This window comes from Vulpes vulpes, chromosome 1 (genome assembly GCF_048418805.1).
Source record: "Vulpes vulpes isolate BD-2025 chromosome 1, VulVul3, whole genome shotgun sequence".
Lineage (NCBI taxonomy): Eukaryota > Metazoa > Chordata > Mammalia > Carnivora > Canidae > Vulpes > Vulpes vulpes.
This window is the reverse complement of record NC_132780.1, coordinates 74,127,150-74,143,470: the sequence shown is the minus strand read 5'-3', so window position 1 is coordinate 74,143,470 and position 16,321 is coordinate 74,127,150. Positions and strand designations below refer to the sequence as shown.

The window sequence follows — 16,321 nt, the reverse complement described above, 5'->3', positions numbered from 1 at the left end:
GACTATTAGTTGTTGTGACTGTCAGTTTTAAAGTTAATGATGTGTGAAATATTTTATGAAGATACTGCAACAAATATGCATAGATTTTAAAATCAAAACCATATTTAACCTTCACCCTCAATGGTTTTGAGACTTGGCACCAGTTTTATGATTACTTTAATGCTTTGTTTTCCTATCTCTAAAATATGGCTAATAAAGCTATTTTATATAAAATCACCAAAAAGTGGTACACCCAAAAGTCTAGTTACCATCCAACCACCCTACAATTTATCCCTTTCATCCACTCACCCCTCTAGAAACCCCCTCTGGAAACTACCAACTGTTTTCTGTATGTGAGTTTGTTTTCATTTTTTTTTTTTTATATTTCACATACAAATGAAATCACAAAGCAATTGTCTTTCTTCTCCTCACTCATTTCACTTAGTCTAATACCCACTAGGTCTATTCATGTTTTCGCAAATGGCAAGATTTCATTCTTTTTTATAGCCAAGAAGTATTCCAGTGTGTGTGTGTATATATATATATATATATATGTTTGTGTGTACACATCTTCTCTATCCATCTGTCACTGGATATTGGTTGTTTCCATATATTGGCTATTGTAAATAAGGTTGCAGTGAACATAAAGGTACGCATATCTTTTTGAATTAGTGTTATCTCATTCTTCAGATAAATACCCAGTAGTGGAGTAGCTGGATCATACATTAGTTCAATTCTTAAGTTTTTGAGGAATCTCCATACTGTTTACCTACTGGCTGCACCAATTTACAATCCTACCAGCAATGTACAAGTGTTCCTTTCCTTCCATATCCTCTCCAACACCTGTTATTTGTCTTTTTTTTTTTTAACTTTATTAAAGTGATCTCTACACCCAACACAAGGCTTGAACTCACAACCCAAGATCAAGAGTTGCATGCTCTTCTGACTGAGCCAGCCAGGCACCCCATCTTTTTGATAATAGCCACTCTTATAGATATGAGGTGATAATCTAATTGTGATTTTGATTTGCATTTCCCTAATAATTATGTTGGAACATTTTTTCATGTGCCTATGGTCCATTTGTATGTCTTCTTTAGAAAAATGTTCAGATCCTTTGCCCATTTTTAAATTGGTTTGTTTTGTTGTTGAGTTGTATGGTTATTTTGGATATTGACCCCTAATCAGATGTATGGCTGCAATTATCATCTCCTATTCAGTAAGTTGCCTTTTCATTTTGGGATTGCTTTGGCTAGTCAGGATCTTTTATGGTAATTTTAGAATTTTTTTCTAGTTCTGTGAAATATGCCATTGGAATTTTGATAGGAAATGGATTAAATCTACTTCATATTCTTATGTAAAGCAACACTTGGTATACAAGAACTCAGTAAATGTTCACTGAATTACAGTTCTATTTTATTAAAATGAGAAGCCAACTAGGAAGTTACTATATTCCAGGCCAAATGTGAAAACCTAAACTGAAGACTGTGCCAGTAGAAATGGAAAAGGATTCTGGTATTTTTTGAGACTAGACACCTTTTGGTAGTTAATCATATATGGGAAAGAAGGGTCAAAACAACTGAAAAGAGTCCTGTTTGAAGGAATATAATGAATTGTCTGAAATAGAAGAAATGGACTTGAGGATAAACAGAATATGCAATTCTTAGGCTTTCAAATGTTTAAAATTCTTTTAATAAAATTAATTTCAGCTTTATTGAGATATAGTTGACATATAAAACTAAAATAAAGTATACTTGTGATCTGATATAAATACTTGTGAAAGGATTTTCCCCATCTAGTTAACACATTTATCACCTCATATATCATTTGTATGTGTATGTGAGAATATTGAAATTTAACTCATAGCAAATTTGAATTATATATTACAGTGTTGTCAATTATAGCCACTGTTTTACAGTAGATCCTCAGACCTTATTCACCTTATAGCTGGAAGTATGTATATTTTTTTAATAGCTGAAAGTTTGTACCCTTTACCAACCTCTTCCTATTTCCTCCTTTAGCCCCTGGCAAACCACTTTTCTACTGTTTTTGAGTTTTACTTTTTTCTTTCTTTTCTTTTCTTTTCTTTTCTTTTCTTTTCTTTTCTTTTCTTCTTTTCTTTCTTTCTTTCTTTCTTTCTTTCTTTCTTTTCTTTCTTTCTTTCTTTCTTTCTTTCTTTCTTTCTTTCCTTTTTTTTAAAGATCCACAATAAGTGATACCATAGGCCATTTGTCTTTTCCTGGCTGGCTTACTTCACTTAGCATAATGCCCTCAAGTTCCACCCATGTTGTCACAAATGACAGAATTTCCTCTTTTCTTATGGCTGAATAATATTCCATCATATGTATATACCAAATCTTTATTCATATGTTAATAGACACTTTAGTTGTCTCCTTATCTTAACTATTGTGAGTAGTGCTGTAATAAACATGGGAGTGCAGATACCTCTTCAATAGCCTGTTTTCATTTCCTTTGGATATTTACACAGAAATGAGATTGCTGGATCATACGGTAGTTTTCTTTTCAGTGGCCACATAATTTACATTCCAGCCAACAGTGCACAAGTGTTCCATTTCCTCTACATCCTTGCCAACACTTGTTATCTCTCATCTCTTCATGTTAACCATCCTATAATCATGAAAGGATATTTGATTGTGGTTTTTATTTGAATTTGATTTGAGCTGATGACTAATGATATTGAGCACCTTTTCATATACCTGTCAGTCATTCATATGTTTTCCTTGGAAAAATACCCATTTTAAAGTCAAATTGATATTTTCTATTAAATTGCATGCATTTTTTATATATTTTAGATATTAACCCCATATCAAGTTTATGATTTGCAAATATTTCCTCCCATTCCGTAGGCTGCCTTTTCATTTAGTTGATGGTTCCTTTGCTGTGCAGAAGCCTTTTGGTTTAATGTGCCAGTTGGTTTTTGTTTTGCTTCTGTTGCCTTTGTTTTTGGCGTCAAATCCAAAAGATCATTGCCAAGACTAATGTTAATATGTTTATCAGCTATATTTCCTTCTAGGAGTTTTATGGTTTAAGGTCTTACATTCAAGTCTTTATTTTGAGTTGATTTTTGTGTATGGTGTAGATAGTGGTTCAGTTCCATTCTTTTGCATGTGGCTGTCCAATTTTCCCATCACTCATTGGAGACTATCCTTTCCCAACAATATATTATTGGCTTCTTTTCCATAAATTGACCATATATGTACAGCTTTATTTCTGGACTCCCTATTCTATTCATTATCTATTGTCTTTTTATCCCAATACCATGCTGTTTTGGTTACTACAGCTTTGTAACATAGTTTGAAATCAGGAAGTGTGCTGCCTTGTTTCTTTTTCTCAAAACTGCTTTTGCTCTTTGGGGTCTTTTCTAGTTCCACAAGAATTTTAGGATTGTTTCTTCCAGTTCTGAGGGGGAAAATGCCATTTGAATTTTGATGGGGACTGCACTGAAACTGTAGGTTGCTTTGGATAGTAAGGATATTTTAATAATACTAAGTATTCCAGCACATAAGCATGGAATATCTTTCATTTATTGTGTCTATTTCTTACATCAATGTCCTACAGTTTTTAGTGTACAGATCTTTCACCTCCTTGTTTAAATTTAGTCCTTAGTTATTTTTTGATGCAATTGTGAATGGGATTGTTTTTTAATGTATAGAAACCTGATTTTTTTTTTTTGTATATTGATTTTGTATCCTGCAACTTTACTGAATTAATTTATAAGTTTTTTTGGTAAAGTCCTTAGAGTTTTCTAAATAAAATGTTATCTGCCGGGATCCCTGGGTGGCGCAGCGGTTTGGCGCCTGCCTTCCGCCCAGGGCACGATCCTGGGGACCCGGGATCCAGTCCCACGTCGGGCTCCCGGTGGATGGAGCCTGCTTCTCCCTCTTCCTGTGTCTCTGCCTCTCTCTCTCTATCATAAATAAAATTTAAAAAAAATTTAAAAAAAATGTTATCTGCCAATAAACAGTTTTACTTCTTCCTTTACAATTCGGATTACTTTTTTCTTGCCTAAGCACTCTGGTTAGGCCATCCAATCCTATGCTGAATAAAAAATAGCAAGAAAAAAATGGCAAGAGTGTGGGCACTCTTGTTCCTGATCTTAGAGGAAATGATTTCAGCTTTTCACGATGTTAGCTTTGGGGTTGTCATGTTAAGGTGAGGTATGTTCCCTCTACAGCCACATTGTTGAGAGTTTTTATCATGAATTGTCAAATTTTTTGAATGCTTTTTCTTCATTTTGTCAGTGTGGTATACCAGTGTGGTATACATTGATTGATTTGCAGATGTTGAACCATCTCAAATCCTTGGAATAAATTCCACTTGATCGTGGTGTATGATCTTTCTATTGTACTGTTGAATTCAGTTGGCTAATATATTTTGCAGAGCATTTTTACATCTATTTCATCAGGGATGTGGTTCTTGTCAGGTTTTACTTCAGGGTAATGCTGGCCTCATGAATTTGGAAGTATTCCCTCTTCTACTTTTTGGAAGAGTTTGAGAGGGATTAGTATTAATTCTTCTCTAAATATTTGATAGATTCATCAAAGAAATGATCTGGTCCAGGACTTTTCTTTATTGGATTTTTTTTTTTTTTTTTTGACTACTGATTCAATCTCCTTACTAGTAATTGGACTGTGCAGATTTTCTATTCCTTCACAATTCAGTTATGGTAGATTATATGTCTAGGATTTTATCTGTTTCTTCTGGGTTGTCCACTTTATTCATAAATATTGTTCCTATTAGTCTCATGATTCTCAGTGTATTTGTGTTGTTAGTTGTAATGTCTTTCACTCTTTTTTTAAAGTTCCAAAAAAAGGCTTTATTACTTAGGGGGGGGGGGGTTCAGTCCTTCTTGGCTGCCACTTTTCTCAGTTTCCAGGATGTTGCTCAGCTCCTGTCTCTTCTTGGCATGGATGTATGTTCCCACCCTTTTCTTGATGAACCTGAGGGCCCATTTGTCCTTGGAGACTGAGCAGCTCCATAGTATGTAGTGATGCCACACACTTCTCAGATGTTCCACATGAACTTGGTGTGCACCTGTAGCAGTGGTTGTGTCTCAGCTTGCTCACATTCACTTTGTGGAGCTTGTTGAGGCTGTAAGGTAGCACAGAGCCATGGCTGCTGCTCTTCAATAGAGTCATTCAAGGGCCTTCTCTTTCATTTCTAATTTTATTTGGGTCCTCTCCCTTTTGTTTATCTTGGGTAGGGTAGCTAGTTTGTTTTACCTTTTCAAAATCCAGCTCAGATTCACTGATATTTTCTATTATTTTTCATGGACCCCAACGTGGTGCTTGAACTCATGAACCTGAGAACAAGACCCAAGTTGATACCAAGTCAGACACTTAACCAACTGAGCCACCCAGGTACCCCTCTGTTATCTTTTGAGAATCTATTTCATGTATTTCCATTGTGATTTTTCTTTCTTTGGGCATAGTTGGGTGTTTTTTTCTGATTACTTAAGACATAAAGTTAGGTTGTTTGAAATCTTTTTTTTCTTAGTTGTAGGCATTTGTTGCTGTAAACTTCCCTCTTAGAAATGCTTTTGCTACATTCCTTAAGTTTTGGTATGTTGTATTTCCATTTTGATTTGTCTCAAGGTATTTTTTATTTTTATTTTTTTCTTTAACCCATTGCTTATTCAGCTGCATGTTTAATCTCCACATATTTGTGAATTTTCCAGTTTCCTTCTTTTCATTGATTTCTAGTTTCACACCACTGTGGTCAGTAAAGATGCTTGATAGATTTCAGTCTTCTTAAATTTATTGACTTGTTTTGTGGCCTAATGTATCATCTATCCTGGAGAATGTTCTACATGCACTTGAGAACAGTGCGTATTCTGCTACTATTGGATGGAATGTTCTGTAATTATCTATTAAGTCCATCTGGCCTGATGTCATTTAAGTCCAATGTTTATTAATTTCTGTCTGGATGATGTATACATTATTGAAAAGCAGGGTACTGAAGTTCCTATTACAGGGTATTTTACTCTTCAGGTGTGTTAATATTTGTTTCATATATTTACATGCTATGTTGGGTATGCAAATATTTACAAATATATGCTTTTTTTGGATTGACCCTTTTATTATATAACTTTCTTTTTGTACATTTCTTTTATTGGAGTTCAATTTGCCAACATATAGCATAACATCCAGTGCTCATCCCGTCAAGTTGTCCCTAATTACAGCCTTTGGCTTTAAGTCTATTTTGTCTAATATAAAAAAAAGCTACTCCTGCTTTCTGGTTTCCATTTGTATCAAATATCTCCATCTTGGGATCCATGGGTGGCTCAGTGGTTTTGCACCTGCCTTCGGCCCAGGGCATGATCCTGGAGTCCAGGGATCAAGTCCCATATCAGGCTTCCTGCATGGAGCCTGCTTCTCCCTCTGCCTGTGTCTCTGCCTCTCTCTCTCTCATGAATAAATAAAATCTCAAAAAAAAAAAAAACTCTATCTCTTTACTTGCAGTCTGTGAGTGTCTTATAGGCAGCTATAGTTTGGTTTTATTAAATATACTCAGTGACTGTCTTTTGCTTGGAGAATTCAGTCCATTTACATTTAAAGTAATGGTTAATAAAATGGCAACAGTAAGTCCATGTCTAATTGTTTTCCTTTCTCTGTTATATGTTTAAGTTTTTACATTCAGATTACTATGAAGCTTACATAAAACATTTGTTATTTTAAACTAAGTTCAAATGTCTACTAAAGCTATTTTTACACCCATTTTGCTTTTGATGTCACAAATTACACATTCAGATCTTGTATATCCATTAACAAGTTGTTGTTTAGTACTTTTGCCTTTTGCCTTCATACTAGATTTATAAGTGATTTACCTGCCACTATTACATTGTTAGTGTGTTCTGAATTTAATCATATATTTACCCTTACCAGTGAGATTTATACTTTCATGTTTTCCTGTTACTAATAGCATCCTTTCATTTCAGCTTGAAGGATTCCCCGAACATCTTGAGTAAGGCTGGTCTAGTGGTCATGAACTCCTTCAGCTTTTGCATGTCTGGAAAACTCTTTATCTCTTCTTCAATTCTGAAGAATTTTGCCAGGTATTCTTGATTGCCAGTTTTTTTCTTTCAGCACTTTGATTATGCCATTCTCTTCTGGCCTGCAAAGTTTCTGCAGAAAAATCTGCCAACAGTATTATGGGGTTCCCTTGTACATAACCATTTTCTCTTGCTACTCTTAAGATTCTCTGATCTTTAACTTTTGGCAATTTAATTATAATGTATCTTGGTATAGGTATGTTTGGATTCATTTTATTTGATAATTCTCTGGGTTTCCTGGTTGGGGAAGAATTCAGCCATTATTTCTTTGAATAAGCTCTCTGCCCCTTTCTCTTTTAAGGAACCCTATAATGCATTTATTCTTTTTGGTCCTCTGATTGGATAAATTCCTGCCATCTTTGAGTTTGTTGATCCTTTCTTCCACACAATCTAGTCTGTCATTGAAACAAACACGCTATTGGATTTGCCAGTTTATATTTTCCAGCTTTATAATTTGTTTGGTACATGCTTATATATTCTAGGCCTATGTTGAAATTCTCACTTTGCTCATGCATTATTATTCTGAATTTGGTGAAAATCTTATTTTGAATTCTTTATCAGGTCATTTATCTCCATATGATTAAGGTCTGTTTCTTAAGTTTCATCTTCTATATTCTTCTGTTTAATCATTTTCCTCAACACTGTGGATTTCTGTGCATTAAGTAAAACACCCACTTCTTCCAATATTGACAGAGTGGTCTTATTTAGGAGATGAAATCTGTCATTCAGTCTGAGCTCTTGATTCTCTCTCAAACCTTTGTGACTATCCAAGCCACCTTCTTTGTTCTTAGTGTTTGCCACCAGTTGAGGCTCTGCCAAAACCTGTCAATGTTCCAAAAGGGAGGAGGATCTGTCAGTATCTAGAGGCAGGCTGACTAGAAGCTGGACTTTTAAAGTTGTAAATAGATTTCTTTCAGGGAAAGACTGGGAGATGGGTGTTTCTGCCTACTGCCTCTGTGTTGGGCCCTGAATGTTTGTTTGCTACATGCTGAGGGACCTGCAAACACAGGTTCTGATGGCCACCAAAGTCAGGCATTCAAGGGGTGCATTCCCTGGGTAGCAACCACAAAAGCCAGGTGCACAAGGTTCTTCCAGGGAGACACCAATGACCTGGAATGGGCCAGAGGGAGGATGTAGATATGCCTCCCTTCTACCTCTCCAGTCTCCTTGAAGGATCAAGTAGCCTGAGCCTCACACAGCCCTTTAAGATATGCAAACAGGCATCCATTAGCTAGTACTTATTGTTAGCTTACTTACTGTTGTGAGCTAATTGGTATATTCACTGTATCTACATAATAAAACAAGTGGTTAAGTCACTTGTTTGCTGCGTAATTAAACAAATGTTGATAGGGTTTACTGATAACCTCAGTTTACCTTCAAATGCTATACTCCAGTTTTAGCTTTGACTATCCCATTCTACAAGTGTCTACCATCTTCAAAATGCTAAAGACAGGTTTAACAGGACCCAGCAATTCCACTCTTAGTATATATCCAAGAGAATGGAAAACATGTCCACATAAAAACTTGTACATAAATGTTTACAGCAGCATTATTCATAATAGCCAAAAAACAGAAAGAACAGAAATATCCATCAGCTGATGAATGCATAATCAAATGGGTATATCTCCACACAACTGAATATTTGACCATAAAAAGGAATGAGGTTCTGATACACGCTACATCATAAATGAACCCTGAAAACAGGTTAAGAAAAAGAAGCCAGACACAAAGGGCCACATATTGTATGATTCCATTTATATGAAATGTCCATAATAGTCAAATTCATAGAAGAAGTAGATTAGTGTTTGCCAAGGGCTGAGGAAAGGAGGTAAGGAATGATTGCTAATGGGTATAACTTAATGAAATTAAGTTGAAATGTTCTGATGATGAAATGTTCTGAAATTAGATAATGGGGAAGGTTGTACAACACTATATTTAAAAGGGTGAATTTTATGGTATGTGATTTCTATCTTAATAATGCTGTTATTTAAATTATTTTTCAAAAAGACTTTATTTATTCACGAGAGACACAGAGAAAGAGGCAGAGATAAGCAGAGGGAGAAGCAGGCTCCTTGCAGGGAGCTCGATGTGGGACTCCATCCCGGAACTCTGGGATCATGCCCTGAGCTGAAGGCAGATGCTCAACCGCTGAGCCACCCAGGCATCCCAATAATGCTATTTAAAAATAAGTCATCAACATGCTTTCCTATTTCCTTTTTTTTTTCTTAAAGATTTTATTTTTAAGCAATCTCTACACCCAATGTGGGGCTAGAATTCACGACCTCCAGATCAAGAGTCACACACTCTTATTAACTGAGCCAGCCAGGCATCCCACGATTTCCTATTTCTCACACGCTCAAGGTCAATTGATACAACTTTCAAATGAGCATGAAAGAAAGGTATACATTATTTAGCTAAAGAGAATCAGAGAATCTTGATAGTAAGTATTGCTAGTATAATATAATGGCTTAGAATAGTTTTATTTCAGACTCTGATTAATAATGGATTAGCTACTTTATCCTTATCTGGGAAAAATTATAAGTATAGGTAGCTATAGTCTCGAAAGAATTACTATAGGCTACAATTCTTTTAAAAAGAGAAGTATTTGTTCTCAGTAGTATGAAAATAAAAACTTATAAGGAATTGACCCATGGATGACAATAGGTCTGACAAAGGTAACATGTGAGACAAAGGTTTACACGGATATATTTTTTTAAATTTACAGCACATGGATACCCAGAACAAAAAGCCTTTATATTCTAGTTAAGTCTCCTCTCTAGTCTAGATACCCTCCAAATGGCATTTTTATGGAAGGTGATGATTGTTCTCCCTTTAGAAACCATCAGTGTTCCTCCTACCATGAGCTGGAGACAGTCACGGATGACAAAGGCATTTTCTATCCATAGCAGTTTGTTCCTTGCACAAGGGACAACACTGCAAAAACAAGCTAGTACACATGGAATTTCTTTTAAATCAAAAGAATCCAGTGTTTATGCTTTACAGGGCATGAAGTGAGAACAATATTCTGTTGCCTGCAACATGCTCCAGACCACATTGATGCCATAGCGCCTGTGTTTGCATGATTGCTTAGAGCTTAGTAAGAGAAACAGAACACCAAGTTTCTTGCAAAAGGGAAGAAGAGAACTCAGTTTTCAAGGTCTTTGGCTAAAGTTTCACAGATGAATTGTAAGGTACGCTGGTATAAAAAAGCATCCTTTTTCTTTGGCTTACAAATGTTCAAATGGTCAACGTCCACAGGAATTAGATCTCCAATGCCTAAATCTGAAGAAAACAAAAATGTCAATAAAATCTATGTAAAAATATACCCTTCCCCTGTCAATATTGAAAGATAAATAGGTAGTTCCAAATGGTGATTTGGTTGTGATAAGGGATTCAAAAAAGATACAGACCTGGAAGTTTGACCATAGCTAAGCTACATGTGACTACTCTCACAAGAACAGATTCTCAGTAGGTATAAATTTATGCTTTTCATAAATTCTTCATATGTGTTCTGGGCTATTTCTAATTTATTTTTTTAAGATTTATTTATTTATTTATGATAGACACAGAGAGAGAGAGAGAGAAAGTCAGAGACACAGGAAGAGGGAGAAGCAGGCTCCATGCCAGGAGCCCGACGTGGGACCCGATCCCGGGACTCCAGGATCGCGCCCTGTGCCAAAGGCAGGCGCTAAACCGCTGAGCCACCCAGCGATCCCTATTTCTAATTTAATAATAGAATCTGAACAGTATCATCTTCAAAACCTTTATATACATGCATGACATTACTAAATTATTTCAAGCTTCTTTTAACCACATTTTCTTCTAGTATTTATGTTATTATACTTCATAATGAGCTCCCTTATCCTGATGACAAGAGTGGGTATGTCTCATATAGGATCTATTCTTTACTCTAAAAAAAAAAAAAAAGAAGAAGGATCTATTCTTTACTCTGCCGGGGGGTGGGAGTGGGGGAGATGATTTAGTGCTTGAGGGACTGAGTGGAGGTTCTGCAGTTTCAGCCTAACAAAGCCCACCTGGATGAAAGTGACAAGAGGTCCTGGTGAGGACAGCCAGGTAAGGAATACAGATCATAGTTATGAAGGAAGACAAGCCTCCTCATGACCCCAAATAAAGGGCAGACAGAATTACAAGGCTCTGTTGCTAGAAACAGTTGGTCCACAATATCATCTTTACTTTTGCTTCAAGTTTCCAGTCTTTTAAGTTCTTCAACTACTGAATAGTAACTCCTTATCCTACAGCATATTACTTTGTGGTGAAAGCCTATTTAAGTTCTACTACAGAGTATTACGTCTTTCATTTTATTTAGATAATGCATAATGGAGTTAGGAAAACTTATACAGGTTTTAGAACCAATTGGCAGGCACTCCAGATGCACTATGTCCCTGAGAGCTCTCAGTACCGGCCAAGTGCCACCAGGACAGCACCTAACATTGCCTCAGAGGTAAATGGGTTTGCCAGGTGAGAGAAAAGCATTTCAGTGAAGGAAATGTGTGGGTTATCTACTACATATGGGGTAATATAGGAGGCTATAAAGAGAATTAAGATTTGGGCCCTACCTCAAAGAGCCTAATATACCACAGTAACAGGTACTGGTTATTTCCTTCAACCCCAGGTTTATAAAAGAAATTGTTGCTTGAATATTCCCCATCTAAGATTCCAATGGAAAAAAACTAATGTTAAAACAATACGATCTTCCATTTACTAAAGCTTCCAAACCTTTAGCTGCATCAGTCTGTTAAATGAAATACTCCTTTCACTCTAGCTAATAGAAAAGTTGTGTATTCTTACCTTAATTCAACAGCACTTACTGTGATGGCTAAGTTAGGGGCAGCCAATTAACCTCTGCTAGCTGGCCAGTTAAATGAAGGAAGGGAGGAGTAGTGCCATGGTTGTATGTTGGCAGGGAAATTTTAATCTATAGCTGAAAAGAATAATAAAGTCTAGATCTTCATATAACTGTCTCCTAAAACTGAGAAGCTGAATATAAAAGTGGGTTGTTTATAATTAAACTAGGTACCACCAACTAAGCATCTAATAGCAAACAAATTTCAAAAGAGGGAATACCTGCTGATTCCACGGGTACCACATGCAGTTTAATCATGCTACCAATGTAAGTTGGCAGTGTTTCTACAAAATTCAGCACCTGGAAATTTTTGTCTTTAGCAAACTCCAGAAAGTCATCCTGTAGTGTTTTAAGTGCAGGAGAATCTGTAAAATTAAAATTACAGAAAACAAGATTGTGACAAATTCTGTTTACCCAATTCATAATAAAATGTACTAAAGAGAAAATTAGGGTTCTGATTCAAGATAATAACTTATTTTCTCTCCTTCCTAAGAAGCCATTAAGATGAGAGTAAAAAGCTGTAGCCACATCAGAACTCATAGAGGCCAGCAGGCAGAGGGAGAGGTTCCACATGTTACTGGCTGACCGGATGCATGTGGGGCCATGTGGTATGTTGGACTGGGGTCCCTCAGAGTGATGGCTCTCACCATCACCCTAAAGCACAGCTTCCCATCGGCAAGGCCTGTCACAGAGTGCCTGTCCCCCCATTCTCAACTGGATAAAGGCAACCAAGACATACTAGACATACTAGAGCCTCTAGACCCATACTAGAGGATAGCTTACAACTGAAAGAGACCCAGTGGGCAATCAAAAACCTTGGGCACAGAAGACACAGAACTCAGTGAAGAGACAAAGGAACTTTAAGGAAAAACTAATCAGTATCATTAGAATGATTTCAAAAGAATCAGAGAACAAGAAAGAGTTTCTGGAAAATAAAACTTGACTGCAAAAAATAAGGTTCAAATAGAAGGTTTAGAAGATAAAGTAATCTCCATAAAGCAAAAGAAAGAAAATACAACAAAAAGACAACTGGCATATTAAAGGCTCAGCCAGGGGTTCCAAATTGATTAACAGAGGTTCCAGAAACACAGAAAATGTTTATTAATCAAAATAAGTAAGTACATTATACTTAATACCCTGAAAATCTTAAGTTTGTTTATATTTTAATAGCTGATTTTCCAAACTCCTGGGAAAAAAGCAGTTCCTTGGTAATTTGGAATAATTCTTAAAATTTTAAATACTTAAGACAGTATTAAAATTATTAATTTGAGCAAATAATGGCTTAAGAAAGGGTATTAAAGAAAAATCAAGCCCAAACTAAAAATTTTCTGTGATAGTCTAAACACAATTTGTATACAAATAATAAAGTGGGATAATACAGTGTTAGAAACTGTCTTCTTTTTCTCCTTCTCCTGTATAATGGATATTAATATAATCCCAATTCCCTCCATGACAGAAGGTAAATATTACCCTTGCTGAGTTCTTTGACTTCCAAAGAGGGAAAAAGAAGATAGCGAATATTAACAGAGTATTCAGCCAGATGGGATCCATGATGAGGGACGCTATAAAAAATAATTCCTCTGGTATTGTTTATAACAGCATTCATTTCTGGCTTCTTGGAGGCTTCCAACAGCATTTTTTTGACGAGAAGACCTAGCCATACAAAGAAAAACAATGCATAAGCTGTTTTTCTTCCCTCCATTAATCTAAAACAAGGGGGTTGGGAAATGCATACAAATACAAACGAGATGCATACAAATAGGTAAGATTCTAGAAACTCAGCTGAAAGATCTCATATCACAGGATACACTGTCCCACAGAAGGGTATTAAGTAATGCTATGTTGGGTGTCCACCAATGAAGTAAATCTGCAGCACCCAGGCTCTCCCATCTTGCCCCCAGTGGCCTATACTTATGACCACACCATTAGGACAGTATTAATTATTCAAAAAAGAGTACCATGAAGCTTATCCACCATGGAAAACAAAGCTTCTGTAGGAAAATGCATCTAGGAAGACATCATCTCTTCCATCCCCCCCACCCTGGGCTTGAAGCTGATAATGCAACACAAAGGTCACTTAGATGGTAACAGTGGATCTCTGTGGACCCAGAGGGCTGCATCTACCTCTCCCTCAGCAAAAAGCCCCAAGGCAGAATCTGCAATTCTGAGCATTTCATCAGATAGAAGAGGCCAGAGGCTGTAGCAAGGCCCTCTCCACGGCAGATGGTGACCACTCTCGCGAGGAGTGGGCTGGGAGAAGCAGATGACACCTAGCAAGTGCATGAAAGAACCAAAGAGCAGATATCTGCCATCACACCTCCCCCTTAGCAGGCACCACTTCTGATGTTTACCGATTATTGCTATATTCAAGTATTACACATTGTCAAACGCATGTTCCTTTGACATGGTTTGTTACTAGTGGTCCCCTTGTGGAAAAATAATTGGCATAGAAGGAAAGTAGTAATCTAAAATCTCTTTGCCATATCCAAAAACATTAATTTAGAGGGAAAGGGGGCCAGAATTAAGTGAACCAGGGAGCTGTGGTAACAGGTTAGCCCCACTAGCTGATAATAACCTCACAGTGCTGGCTTCACAAAAATGAAACATACCTCCCATGCTATGTGATACCCAAATGACTGGCCTATCTCCAACACCGGCAGCTCTGAGCTTCCTTAGAAGTTCGTTGCTTCTGAATGCGATGGACTTTCTAAACAAAATGAAAACAGCAGACATGATAGGAAGTTATTGATTCTGCACCCTGCTTCCTGCCCAAATTTTACTATCCAAGTTTTTGAGGCAAGAGCTTTTATTGGGCCAAAACCACATATAACATTTTGGGGTCAGGATCATCCCTACTCTGATTTCTACAGCTGCTCATTCCCCATTTCTAATTAGTCACACTGGCAAAACAGAATATGTAGGTCCAGGACAAGCCATTCATTTACTATACAAGCAGGGTTTGGGTGGCTCAGTAGTTTAGCGCTGCTTTCAGCCCAGGGCCTGATCCTGCCGCGAGTCTCACGTCAGGCCCCCTGCATGGAGCCTGCTTCTCCCTCTGCCTGTGTCTCTGCCTCTCTCTTTCTGTGTCTCTCATGAATAAATAAATAAAAATCTTTATAAATTAAAAAGTAATTTTCAAGCTAAAAGGGAACTTCAAAACTATCTAGTCTGATAATTTCAAACTGTTTATCTATAAAATCCTCTCCTTGCAGTAACAGTTTGTCAAAGCTCCTTTTGGCTGCAATAAGGAAAGACCCTGGAGAACACTTCCTCCAGCACCTACATGGGGGCCATTCGCAGACAGCACTCAGCTTCCTAACAGTGATTCAGACCAATGCTCTCAATTTGCAGACCAAGCTTCTGAGACAAGTGAGATGACTTGTCTAAGATGACACAGTGGGTCAAAAGTAAAATCAGCTACTCTAGGTCCCAGAGCTCTTCTTCCTATATATACAATTGACACATAAGATATACAAGTGACACAAGCAGCCTGCATTACACAGCATCTTTTCCTTTGCTTCCTATAGCCAATATATACTTGTGAACACAAAAGCAAAAAGCCTCACATTTACTTCTGGGAGTAAAGGAGATTTTGCTATAGAATCCACAGTCCTTATTACTAGAATAGTTATAAATGAACCACTTTAGGAGGCCAACACTGACACTATATCTAATCTAAACCTTATACTATTTCATTGTTTACATGTTATTAACTCCTTATAGAAGAGAAAAAAGGTTAGGCTTTTCATAATAAAATTCTGTTTGTAGTATCAAAAGATAAAGCTCCCCTCCACCCCTGAAGGTCCACTTGTGGCCTGGACCCTGGGCCTTGCTCTGAGTCCACAGCATCCTCTCTGTTACCTTTCCATAGGACACCTCGTTCTCCAGTCGCTAAGGCTGGTATCATACTCCACAGATATAATTCGGAGAGCAGGACAGTCTCTTGCCAACCATGTCTACACAAAATAAAAGGTACAAAACAACACATGTGAATTTCCACTGCTCCTGTTGTTTCCTAGTGATTGACACCTGTAACTAAAGGCCACTGTGATACTGATAACTATTAAACATTACATTGGAATAAAGTTAAAAGGTGACTAGAAAATCAGTTCCAGCATTTTATCTTTTTATGTTTCTGGTCATAACGAGGCATCAATATTTATAGCATAAAGTCAATGAGAGTTTCAAGAGAATATTTTCAGTTTTAATGTGCTATAGCCAAAAGCAAGGAGTTTTTGGACTCCAGATCAAATTGGCTTTTAGAAAGCATTTCATAGAAAGTTATGACCTAGGACAGATCGTACAGTCTGATGGTTGGAGATTCGAGCTGAGAACTCAGATACTTAGTCACAGTTCCATCTGTGGACCTTAGGCCGATCATACTTTCCACGCTTAAAGTGTTGTCAGAG

The 16,321-nt window shown here is 37.0% G+C and overlaps 1 protein-coding gene across 4 annotated transcripts in view; it reads right to left on the bottom strand.

Moving 5' to 3' along the window:
* Nucleotides 1-8,786: 8,786 nt before the first annotated feature.
* The window catches only part of SERAC1 (serine active site containing 1), a 73,226-nt gene continuing 65,691 nt past the window's right edge, over nt 8,787-16,321 (bottom strand). For all 4 annotated transcript variants that reach the window (XM_072767074.1, XM_072767059.1, XM_072767064.1 and 1 more), the window contains 5 exons: nt 15,774-15,868; nt 14,522-14,619; nt 13,383-13,565; nt 12,134-12,277; nt 8,787-10,330 (listed from right to left, as the gene is read on the bottom strand). In XM_072767074.1, coding sequence (XP_072623175.1) covers nt 10,194-10,330; nt 12,134-12,277; nt 13,383-13,565; nt 14,522-14,619; nt 15,774-15,868 — 657 coding nt within the window. In that variant the 3' untranslated portion in view covers nt 8,787-10,193. The remainder of the gene's footprint in view (nt 10,331-12,133; nt 12,278-13,382; nt 13,566-14,521; nt 14,620-15,773; nt 15,869-16,321) is intronic.